This window comes from Dendropsophus ebraccatus, chromosome 1, assembly GCF_027789765.1.
Source record: "Dendropsophus ebraccatus isolate aDenEbr1 chromosome 1, aDenEbr1.pat, whole genome shotgun sequence".
Lineage (NCBI taxonomy): Eukaryota > Metazoa > Chordata > Amphibia > Anura > Hylidae > Dendropsophus > Dendropsophus ebraccatus.
The window spans coordinates 162,588,428-162,601,784 of record NC_091454.1 but is presented as its reverse complement, the minus strand read 5'-3'; the positions used below and the strand labels follow the sequence as shown (position 1 = coordinate 162,601,784).

The 13,357-nt window shown below is 42.0% G+C and overlaps 1 protein-coding gene across 2 annotated transcripts in view; it reads left to right on the top strand.

The window, feature by feature from the left end:
• SHC4 (SHC adaptor protein 4) overlaps positions 1-13,357 on the top strand; it is a 65,182-nt gene that overhangs the window by 49,264 nt on the left and 2,561 nt on the right. For both annotated transcript variants that reach the window (XM_069956603.1, XM_069956604.1), the window contains exons 8-10: positions 4,610-4,778; positions 7,884-7,944; positions 11,519-11,751. In XM_069956603.1, the coding sequence (XP_069812704.1) occupies positions 4,610-4,778; positions 7,884-7,944; positions 11,519-11,751 (463 nt within the window). The remainder of the gene's footprint in view (positions 1-4,609; positions 4,779-7,883; positions 7,945-11,518; positions 11,752-13,357) is intronic.

Here is a 13,357-nt window from a genome sequence, read left to right as displayed (position 1 = left end):
TGTATATACAGGACCCCCTACTCCATCTATACAGTACATGTATATACAGGACCCCCTACTCCATCTATACAGTACATGTATATACAGGACCCCCTACTCCATCTATACAGTACATGTATATACAGGACCCCCTACTCCATCTATACAGTATATGTATATACAGGGCCCCCTACTCCATCTATACAGTACATGTATATACAGGACCCCCTACTCCATCTATACAGGACATGTATATACAGGACCCACTACTCCATCTATACAGGACATGTATATACAGGGCCCCCTACTCCATTTATACAGTACATGTATATACAGGGCCCCCTACTCCATCTATACAGTACATGTATATACAGGACCCCCTACTCCATCTATACAGTACATGTATATACAGGACCCCCTACTCCATCTTTACAGTACATGTATATACAGGACCCCCTACTCCATCTATACAGTACATGTATATACAGGACCCCCTACTCCATCTATACAGTACATGTATATACAGGACCCCCTACTCCATCTATACAGTACATGTATACAGGACCCCCTACTCCATCTATACAGTACATGTATATACAGGGCCCCCTACTCCATCTATACAGTACATGTATACAGGACCCCCTACTCCATCTATACAGTACATGTATACAGGACCCCCTACTCCATCTATACAGTACATGTATATACAGGGCACTACAGGTATACAGGACCCCCTACTCCATCTATACAGTACATGTATATACAGGGCACTACAGGTATACAAACTGTGACTGGGTAACACTGCCACACCAGACCTGACCAATATCATCATACTGTGCTGGATAACACTGTCATACCAGACCTGACCAATACCGCCATACTGTGACTGGATAACACTACCAGACCTGACCAATAGTGCCAAACTGTGACTGGGTAACACCACCACATCAGACCTGACCAATACCGCCATACTGTGACTGGATAACACCATCATATCAGACCTGACCAATACTGCCATACTGTGACTGGATAACACCGCTATACCAGACCTGACCAATACTACCATACTGTGACTGGGTAACACTATCATAACACACCTGACAGTGTTACCCACTGTCATAACACACCTTACTAATGGTAAATACGACCCTGCAGGTATACAGGACACTAACACACCTGACCAATACCACCATACTGTGACTGGAAAAAACTGCTATACCAGACCTGACCAATACCGCCATACTGTAACTGGATAACACTGTCATACCACACCTGACCAATACCACCATACTGTGACTGGATAACACTGCCATACCAGACCTGACCAATACCGCCATACTGTGACTGGATAACACCGCTATACCAGACCTGACCAATACCGCCATACCCCCCTCGAAAAGACACCAGATTTTCTGGCAGGTCTGAATGGGAGGGTACTGCCCCTCTGCAAGGTGCTACCCTACGCACCAGACCATGGGTGCCTAATGGTAAATACGACCCTGCAGGTATACAGGACACTAACACACCTGACCAATACCACCATACTGTGACTGGAAAAAACTGCTATACCAGACCTGACCAATACCGCCATACTGTAACTGGATAACACTGTCATACCACACCTGACCAATACCACCATACTGTGACTGGATAACACTGCCATACCAGACCTGACCAATTCCGCCATGCTATGACTGAATAACACTGCCATACCAGACCTGACCAATACCGCCACACTGTGACTGGAGAACACCGCCACACCAGACCTGACCAATACCACCATACTGTGACTGGATAACACCGCCATACCAGACATGACCAATACCGACACACTGTGACTGAATAACACTGCCAAAGCAGACGTGACCAATACCGCCATACTGTGACTGGATAACACCGCCATACCAGACATGACCAATACCGCCATACTGTGACTGGATAACACCCCTATACCAGACCTGACCAATACCGCCATACCCCCCTCGAAAAGACACCAGATTTTCTGGCAAGTCTGAACGGCAGGGTACTGCCCCTCTGCAAGGTGCTACCCTACGCACCAGACCATGGGTGCCTAATGGTAAATACGACCCTGCAGGTATACAGGACACTACAGGTATACAGGACCCCAAAACTATACACTACAGGTGCACGAGACCTCCACCAACTATATGCTACAAGTATACAGGACCCCAAACTTTACACTACAGGTATACAGGCCCCCAAAACTATACACTACAGGTATACAGGACCTCCACCAACTATATACTTCAGGTATACAGGACCTCCACCAACTATATACTACAGGTATACAGGACCCCAAACTATACACTACAGGTATACAGGACCCCAAAACTATACACTACAGGTATACAGGAACTCCACCAACTATATACTACAGTTATATAGGACCCCAAACTATACACTACAGGTATACAGGACCTCAAAACTATACACTACAGGTATACAGGACCTCCACCAACTCTATACTACAGGTATACAGGACCCCAAAGCTATATACTACCGGTATACAGGAACTCCACCAACTATATACTACAGGTATATAGGACCCCAAACTATACACTACAGGTATATAGGACCCCAAACTATACACTACAGGTATACAGGACCTCCACCAACTCTATACTACAGTTATACAGGACCCTCAAACTATGCACTACAGGTATACAGGACCCCCGAACTATATACTACAGGTATACAAGACCTCCTCCAATTATACACTACAGGTATCCAGGACCCTTAAACTATAAACTACAGGTAAACAAGACCTCCACCAACTATACATTACAGGTATACAGCACCAACTATATACTACAGGTATACAGGACCCCCGAACTATACAGTACAGGTATACAGGACCTTCACAAACTATACACTGCAGGTATACAGGACCTCCCTCAACTATACACTACCGGTATACAGCCCCCCCCAACTACACACTACAGGTATACAGGACCCCCCAACTATACACTGTAGGTATACAGCCCCCCAACTATGCACTACAGATATGCAAGACCCCTAAAAACTATACATTGTGGGTATACAGAACCCCTCCAAATATGCACTGCAGGTATACACTAATTCCACTGATTAACTCAGATGAAACAATACCTTTAGCCTGGCCTCCTGGGCACCTTAGAACAAATCTAATTAACACACTGAGGGGGGGGGGGAATATACATTGGACAAAATGTGTATAATACATGCTGTGTGTTTTTTTTTAAATAATATTAAACAATGAGTGATGTATGCCATTATATGCCATTGCAGTGGTCCCTCAACTTACACTGGCTTCAACTTACAATATTTTCAATATACAATGGTCCTTTCTGGACCATCGTAACTTCAAACCAGACTTACCATCTAGTGCTGCAGACAGTCAGGATCTGCAGCACATGTGAATAGATAGATAGATGTTCAACCAAAAAGTGGCCATTTTCTTGGTAAGACCCCAGTATTACTGGAGTGCTTGCAGTGACTGGCAGTCTAATAGCGCCTCTCTACAATACAGTGTGAGGCTATGTTCGCACAATGTAAGAGACCGGCCTTTCCGTGACCCGGACGGTACCGGGCGGATGATCTTTGGTGTCGTAGTGTTCAGATGCGGGTGCGCACGCACACTATGGAGCGAGTAGCTGGAGCCGCACGCTCCACAGTGCGCACTGACATGGTTTTCTGCTGCCGCTATTCAATGAATAGAGGCTGCAGAAAACTGACAAGTCAGTTGTTTGTGGCGGCGCTAGGGATCCCGGGCGGAGCATATACTATGTGTATACGCTCCGGCCGGGATCCCATAGATGGCAAAGTAACGTATATTTTCGTAATAATCACGGCTGTTGTACAATGGATGTGGTTTTACGAAAATATATGTTGTGTGAACATGGCCTGATACTACATGTCCTTTTTACCTGGGCCAGGGTGAGTTGCTCCTTTGAGCATCAGGTGAGGGCGGTTTTATTATATATTCCTGGGACCCTGTGTGATCTGTAGAGGGCCCTGAAAACACTCCCATCTTCTACACAGAAAGTAATTTATAGTCTGTAGTACAGTAGCTCTTTCTGACTGTTGTATGTGTCTATCTACAGTACTTAAGTTATCCTCTTGTCTTATTTTTTCTCATTTTGGGATGACATTTTGGGGGGTTGAGAACCAATTACCAGTTTTCCATAGAGTTTTGGTCTGAAGATACAATATTTTCAACATACAATAGACGTCCTAGAACCAATTTATATTATAACTTGAGGGACCACTGTAAAGTAGAATACAGAAGCAATATATGTCAGGAGTATCCACTGTTGTACATCTGTTACATACACCAGAAATGCAGTGTAAACACAATTCTGCATAGACTTCATTTACTGAAACGAGTCTGATTTAGAAACAAACTTTTATGCAAATTTTTAAGTGAACTGTACCTTTTTTTTAATGAAAAAGATAAAACTTATAGAGGTGAAGTAATAGGTAACACTGCATACAAAGTTGCTTAACTTTTTCCATTGTTAACTGTAAAATGATATCTAATGATAATGGCTATGAGATTTTAATTTCTATGGATTGTATGGCTGTTGTCTTTTGGACATGCATTACTGTAATAATATTTCTTTCTGTTTAGTGAAGTACTGAGCACCACCAATGTAGCAGAGAAAACAGAAAGAAAAGAGGGTCATGAATATTACAATGAGGTGCCAGGAAAGGAGCCCCCTGCTGGTGGTCTACTTGACAAAAGAATGAAAGTGGAGATTACAGGATCAAGACCTGATGGTGATAAGAAAGACCCTAAGGTACTTTCCACAAATATCTAATTTAAGATGTTTGTTCCTTTATACAAGAAGTTGCATGACTTTTTTTTTTTAACATGGTTGCACGATGTAACAGGCCAGAGTATACCCCCAGCCCAGACTATACCCGGGGTTAAAATGGCCTAGGCTAGATTATACCCCGGGTATATTTTGGCCTAGGCTATTTTATACCCTGGGGTATATTTCGGCCTAGGCCAATTCATACTCCCTCAGGCCATTTTATACCCCCATGAAATCAGCAGCAGTGAGTGATATACACAAGAAATACTTAATATTTCAACATTTTATTGGGGATTCGTCTTTGTCTGCTGAGTTAAGTGAGAAGCTACTGATGTCAATCTTAAAAATCTAAACACATAGGGGGATATTTATAAAACATGGTGGGAGATTTATCAAACATGGTGTAAAGTGAAACTGGCTCAGTTGCCCCTAGCAACCAATCAGATTCCACCTTTCATTCCTCACAGACTCTTTAGAAAATGAAAGATGGAATCTGGTTGGTTGCTAGGGGCAACTGAGCCAGTTTCACTTTACACCATGTTTGATAAATCTCCCCCATGGTGTTAAGTGAAACTGGCTCATTTGCCCCTAGCAACCCATTGACCTTTTCCAAAGAGTCTGTGAGGAATGAAAGGTGGAATCTGATTGGTTGCCTCCCCCATAGGCCCCGTTCACACTGAGCAGGAATGTCGGTATTCCGCGGCAGAGCGCTCGGCCGTGGAATCCCGCCATGCTTAGTGTCTCACTGTGAGTGAAGTAGAGGGCACACACGCGTCCGCTTCTTCCCCTGTCCGCTCAAAGAAATGACATGTCATGAGCAGTGGCAGCAGAGGAGCGCGCGCCCTCTCCTTTACTCTCAAAGCAGCACACTGAGCACGGCGGCCATAGGGGACATTTATCATTATGTTGTTTTTTGGGTTTTTTTGGCTAATAAGGAGATTGTGTGCACTGCATAAATACCTGTCCTAGACTTATTAAGGGTTTTGCACTTTTTTACATCAGTTTTCAATGCCTGCACCTTTTTTTAATGTATACAAAGGTGAGGGGGTTGTTCTAAGTGCAAATTTTAATTTTTTTGTGCAAAATCCTACCCTAGCATAGCTTTGTAGCCAAGCTGTTTTAGACTGGGTTCACACTGTGTTATTGCAGTCCATTTTTTTTTCCATTTGTTTTTTGCAAAATGGATGAGAAAAAAAAGAAGCGTTTGTGTGCCTCCATTTTGATCATTTTTTCCATTAATCAGTTTTTCCATTCCATAATAAAAAAACGGATAAAAATGCATCCTTTTTATTAGCGTACACAAATACTGTAGTTGACCACATTTTTGTGTACACTAAAAAAAGATGCGTTTTGATCCGTTTTTTAATCCATTTTTTTTTGTTGCAAAAAAGGATGAAAAAAAACGGACTGCAAAAAACGCATAATTTGTGCAATAAATTTTGCAAGATGTATCAAGGCACTTTGCGTCTAATGATGATTTTTGCGCAACAACCGAAAAATTTTGCACAGCCCATAAAAAACTCCACCTGCTTAAATAGTGCAGATGATGCAGTGATGGGGCCACCTACTGTCAGTTCAATGTAAGCACTGTACTGTATATCCCAACAAGAGGAAGCAGCTGTGTGTCCAAGTATGATTAAAAAAAAATATATAACTCTGCGCACTTTTCTACAAATTAGAGATAAAGTTAAAAAACCAGTGAAGTGATAACATTATGACCTAGAGGGATATATTCTGGCCTAGGCTATTTTACACCCCTTGGTATAGAATATATCCCCTGGGGTATACTGTAGCCTGGGTCAGAACTGAGAAAAACAGTGACGTGATAACTTGGAGGGATATAGTCTGGCGGGGTATATTGTGGCCTGGGCTAGATTGTCCACAGGTTTATAGTATAGCCTAGGCTATATTACACCCCTGGGTATGAAAATATATGCCCTGGTGTATATTGTGGCCTGGGCCAGGGGTGAGAAAACCAATGAAGTAATAGCAGTATGGCCCGGAGAGATATAGCATGGCCTAAACTGTTTTACATCCCCAGGTCTAGGGTTTATTCCCAGGGGTATACTGTGGCCTGGTTCGACATTAGATTGATATATTCTGGCCTGGATGGGTATACTCTCGCCTAGGCTATTTTACACACCGGGGGATACTCTGGCCTAGGCTATTTTATACCCTGGGGTATACTCTGGCCTAGGCTATTTTATACCCTGGGGTATACCCTGGCCTAGGCCATTTTATATCCCGGGGTATATTCTGGCCTAGGCCATTTTATACCCCGGGGTATATTCTGGCCTGGAGGGGTATAGTTTGGCCTAGGCTATTTTATACCCTGGGGTATACTCTGGCCTAGGCTATTTTATACCCTGGGGTATACTCTGGCCTAGGCTATTTTATACCCCGGGGTATACTCTGGCCTAGGCCATTTTATATCCGGGTATAATCTGGACGGGGGTTAATCTGGCCTGCTACACCGGGACTACAATGTATACATGCATAAACCTCTATAAATAAATATATGTTCAGATGTGTCAGATTTATTACAGACATTTCAGAAATTGTTCTTTTCATCTACAGAGGCAAAGTGTATATTCACAGGCCGCAGAAACCCATTGAGAAGGGGATTTTCTGTAAAAAACCTGCTGTGTGTAGATGTGACCATACACCTTCAATAACGATCATTTGGCTGACAGTTATCTATCCTGTCTGGCTCCCATCCTCCCCATACACCAGAGTGCTTGGCATGGCTGAGTATTCCTCTGTTCTCTATGGGGAGGGTTATGATGCAGTCTGACTGCGGCTTAGCTCTTTGGGAACAGAGGGGTTGGGCAGTGATTTTTCCATCATGCCCGACCCCCTCTCCACCGACATCATTGGGAGAGCCCCATAGATGGCGAAACATGCCACATGTCTCAAAAACTGGTCTTTCTTGAAACCGGATAATTTGTATAAATATTCTGTACGCCTTCATAGGAGATACGTAAAGAAATGGATGATAAATAAATTAGTATAGAAATAATAAATGCCTAATATCTGTAATATATTACTGTTCACTTATGTATATTTTCTGGGTGTTCTCTATCATAGGTGGGTTGCCCCAAAAGTGCCAACATATATGAAAACTGCATAGAGAACCAGAAGATAGTAGGTATGAGATGTTTATTATATATTATAGTGTATTGCTAATGCTCCAAACCCACTTGTCCAAATATAAAAACGCTGGCATTACATGTATAACAAAACACACGCATGCACATTATTATTATATAGTGGACTGTGATAACGTCTGCATCGCTTGGCACCTGCAGCACCCAACCCATATACATTAAACGGAAACAAAATGCAGCGTGAACTTAAACCTGAGCCTTACATCCACATTACTCTAAAGTATATGGGCACCTTCAGAATTTTACTTATGTTTATTTAACCCACCAGCCCACAAATGTTAGTTTCAATGTTAGCAATTGTTAATAAAACACCCCATAACATGGGATGGCGTTTGCAGTCCTTGTGGGCAGTCCTGAGTGGTTGGTGTTGGTCTGTGCTAGAATTATTGTGGAAGATATTGGGGGAGATTTATCAAACATGATGTAAAGTGAAACTGGCTCAGTTGCCCCTAGCAACCAATCAGATTCCACCTTTCATTTTCCAAAGAGTCTGTACATTTAGGTCTTTTGGATGATCCCTGTTATATGAACACAGTGCCAAAACCTGAAAATCAAGATAAAATTCCGATTTCTGGAAAAGCTTGTATAAAATCAAGTATGCAAAAAATACTTAACTCTGCCTTATTTTTCGTTTTTTACATTGTTATGTGACTTAAAAGGAAAAAAAAAAATCGGATCAACTGGTGTCAGAATGTTATACAGATTTGTAAATTACTTCTGTTAAAAATAATAAAATAAAACCAAGCCTTTAAGCACTTATCAGCTGCTGTATACCCTACAGGAAGTGGAGTATTTTTTATTAGTTAGAGTGCTCTCTGCTGCCACCTATGTCCATGTCAGGAATAGTTTAGCGCAGAAGCAAATCCACATTCCCCTGCTTTGGACAGTTGGCAGCAGAGAGCATTGTGTCAGACTGGAAAGAATCCACCACTTCCTGCAGGACATACAGCAGCTGATAAGTACTGGACGACTTGAGAATTTTTAAATAGATGTAATTTGCAGATCTATTTACTAAGTTTCTGACACCAGCTGATTTGACAAAAATTCTTTTTACTCCAGAGCACTGCTTTAATATCCATTGGTTTTGTTACAAGATGGTCCAGTAAAGCTGCAGTCTGAGCATTTGCTGTTTTTTAGTAGTTCCATAAAACAACCTACTGTATATGATGTAATAGCCCAGGTTGCTTTTAACAGCTATGGCAGCATACAGACATTGCAGAACTGCTGTTTGTTTTCTCAGTTACAAGCAAGATGCTGAAGGCTGCATCAACCTTTTGCAGCAATGCTGTAAATGTATGGTTTGTCACCTAAATCAAGAAACTATTTTGATTTAAATATTCTGTAATGCTTGAAAATTTGGTTGAATATCGAATCCCAATAAAGTTAATGGAAGATGCATGCCGTTTCTTGGAAACCTAAATTCGACTACTTGGAGGTCACCAAGTCCACCATGACACCTCAGAAATTGATGCTAACACCTCTGGAATGCAACTGGGACAGCAGGGGAAGCATGCCTGGGTGCATCTAACGTGCCAAAGTCACAGTATTATGCCACTATCACAACTCTCAACAATAAACTCCAAACACAACATAACCTCTATTTTTTCTACTTTAGCATGGACAGAGAGCAAAATTGTAAGATAAAAAAAAAATCCTGTACCCCTTTAAATCCCGTTGCCTATGACAACCACAGATTGCATAGGCAAAGGGGAAATCACACAGCACCCACCGCTGTCATTGTATGTATGTGTTTGTGTGTTGTGGTCACATAAAGGGGTGTAGGTCTCATGGAAACCCTTTAAAAATTGAGTTTGAGGCTCTTAAGGTGGGTCCTCTAAAAATGAAGTTGGATGCCCTTTAGGTGAGCCCCCTAAAAATAGAGTTTAAGGCCCTTGAGGTGAGCCCACAATAATAATTAAGTTTGAGGCTCTTGAGGTGTGCCCTCCAAAATTATATGCAATGGCAGGTTAATCTGGTGGTTGAGGAGGAGGAGGAGGAGAAGGAAATGGTCTAAACCATGTATTTCATACGCTTTGTTGGGGTGATAGGGGTGCATGAGTGCTACCCTCTGCAGTATAGACAACAGCCTTGTCCTCCTCCTCTTTAACAGCCTCCTCCTCATCCTCCTCCAAAAATTGGCGCTGAGAAACCACCACGAGTGTGCTCTGGGTGTCAAGCTCCTTATAACTTCTCCCATCCTGGCCTCCTCCGTACGCAATGTGTTCTCCCTTATAGTGATCAGAGATTCTTTGAGCACACAGAGAGTTGGTATTAAGCTGACAATAGCGTCATCGCAGCTCACCCTCTTTGTTGACTCTTCAAATATGTATTACACCTCGCATATGTCAGACATCCATGGTCACTCATGGCTAGCGAATTGCAAAAGCTGATTGGCAGGCATATGGGGGTTTTGGAGCTGATACTCCATTAATGCTCTCTGCTGCTCGCAAACCCTGGCCAACATGTAGTATGTTAAGTTCCAGCGCACGCTCACGTCGCACAACAGCCGGTGAGTAGAATTTAACAGCAACTAGGTAAACACAGGAGTATTCAGGAGAAATAGCTTGTAGGACGTGACACAGACGTGACACAGCATGCTTTTATTACTTTTAAAGAGTGCTAAAACAATTACAGTTTAACAGCAAATTGGTCAACACAGGCTAGAATTAGAATTAGCACCTGTTATGGATGGCAATGGCTTGGAGGTGACACAGAGTTTTTTCTTTTTATGTAGCGCAGAGCACAAAATCTTTTCCTGTGGCAAATAGAATGTAACAGAAAATAGGTCAACACAGGCTAAGTCTGTCTAAGGAGATGATGTGCTGGTAGGCAGCCTATGCACTGTACGGAGCTATATGCTGTGTGGTGTAGTAGCCCTAAGAAGGGCCTTTGGGATCTTGCCTGCCTAAAATCAGCGAAAATCCTAACTGTCCCTACTCCAAGATTTCTCCCTCACTAGGTTTAAAGTGACTGTACCACCAAGCCCAGGCTGAAGCACTGGAGGCGGGCCGACCCACCCTTAGTGGGAGGAAACCACTAGCCCCTCTATGATAGGGTTCCATTGATTCTAATGAAGTCACGTCATGGAGGGGCTGGGGTTTCTTCCCACTGGGGGTGGGTCGAGCCGCCTCCAGTGCTTCAGCCTGGGCCTGGTGGTACAGTCACTTTAAGATGGCACCTGAAGATGAGCAGCGGAAGCTGAATTGTTATAGTTCATGGTCACATGAATAAGCCATCCAATGAATGTAGATGCTGTTTTTGCAATGCCTATGTGCTCCTAGTGCCTGTCACAGCTTCCCTGTATGGTTATTGGCTACAAAAAAGCGCCAACCATGGTGGGAGGAGAATCAATTTTTTTACTGCATTCTCGCTCGGATACTTGATCTAAAATTAATGTATCGAATAGTTTAATATTCGATCAAATAGCTACTCGATCAAGTACTAAGTACTAATCGCTCATCTCTACTCACCATACGAAGTTGAACATCAATGTAATTTTTTTATATCCGTATTATAAAAACAAAAATAATTTTTTTTTGTTTTTTACTCTGACAGCAATTCAAAATCCGGGAGATCTATGTCAGGCAAACAAAACACCGATCAGCAGCTCCATGCAGAGAGAAGTATGGTATCATGGCAAGATGAACAGAAAGCTTGCAGAGAGTTTACTTATTCATGACGGAGACTTTTTAGTTCGAGAAAGCACGACATCAATTGGTCAGTATGTACTGAGTGGACTTCATGGTGGACACCCGAAACATCTCCTGCTAGTTGACCCTGAGGGAAAAGTAGGTGTTTACTTTTTGTTCTTTTTTTGTCTTTTCATAAAGAGACTGGTTTGCAATCTTAAAGCAATGGAGGACATTATGTTAACTGAATTATTTGTAAACATGTCTCTCACTAGTTTCCTTTCATGTACAGATATTGCATGATAAATTCAATGCAGCTGCCCCTGCTGTGAGCAGCTGAATGTAAGCTTCATTTACAGTAAAAGAAAGGAAAGCTGGTCATACACATAGATAGCTGCCTGGTGAATGCTAGTCAACAGATATCTGTCCCGATTCCCCCATACACATGAATTTTCAATGGAGAAAGGGGTGTAAGATGCTGCTAGACATTTTGAAATTGAGCTGCCCAACTCTTTTCTGCACAGACATCATCTGTCAGGGAAGAGTTGGGAGGCCACCATATACATTAGATGGTCAGCAGGTCAGATAATCAGTAAGAAAAGACTATAAAACTATAGATTATGCAATTATCTAACATACTGTTTAGCTGAAATTGGAAAGGTTGAATTTTAATATATCCTTTCCTTGTCCATGTTCAATATAAAAATGACCATTCATGAGATAGCTGTTTGACTGATACATATTCCTCTCAACTCCAACATGAACAAGCATGCCTTGTTCAACAGTAGTTTATTTTCCGCAGGAACAAATGGAAAGGCATATTGAAATCATGTCCAATCAACATGCCAAAAATAAAAACCAACCAACCAAGAACTGCTGTATGGGCAAATAATGTCAAAATATTAATGTCAACATTGGCTTTTGCTCTACAAGTCAGGGTACTATTTGTAAAATATAAGGACTACTTATTATGATTATTGTCATCTCCAGTTCTCCAGTGACTAAACCTAAAAAAAAGCCAAAAATATCGATGTTGGGCAGCACAAATTGACTGATTCGAAATGTGCTAAACACCAAAATATGCAAGACACCAGATATATACACACATGATATATAAATGACAGTTCTGGTGTTGAATTCCAATTAAAACAGGGAATAAGAGTATTATCAACTTCTAAAAGCACCAAAAGATGAATAAAAGTTAATTGGAGGAATTGCCATGATATGCTTAGACCTGTAACCACTTTTCTTAAAGAAAACCAATCAGTGCAATTCTGCTGCTAAAGGCCCTATTCGACAGAACGATTATCGTTCATTTTTTTAGCGAAGGATAACACATAATGTGAACGATATATGTAGTGTAACGATTATTTTGCGGTTGTTACATGGTCGTTTAAAACTTTCGCCGGGGTGATCATGACCATACGACACACCTACTTTTTTAAACCTTTTTACGAACGACTGAAAGATTTCTAATTTTACGGACCGATTAGCGAATTATCTTTCAAAGACCAACGATTTTTTTTTCGACATGCTGAAAAACAATTTTGAACGACAATATAACAATTTCGTCTTTGTTGTTCGCTCGTTTACACCAATTCCACTAAGCGGTTATCGTTAACGAGCGGTCTTTGGAGCGAGTATATGAACGATAATCGTTCCGTGGAATAGGGCCTTAAAGAGGACCTGTCCCCCCCCCCCCCGTGCCGGGGTGACAGGCTCCCGACCCTCAGATAGATCCCCTTATACGTACCTCATCCCACCT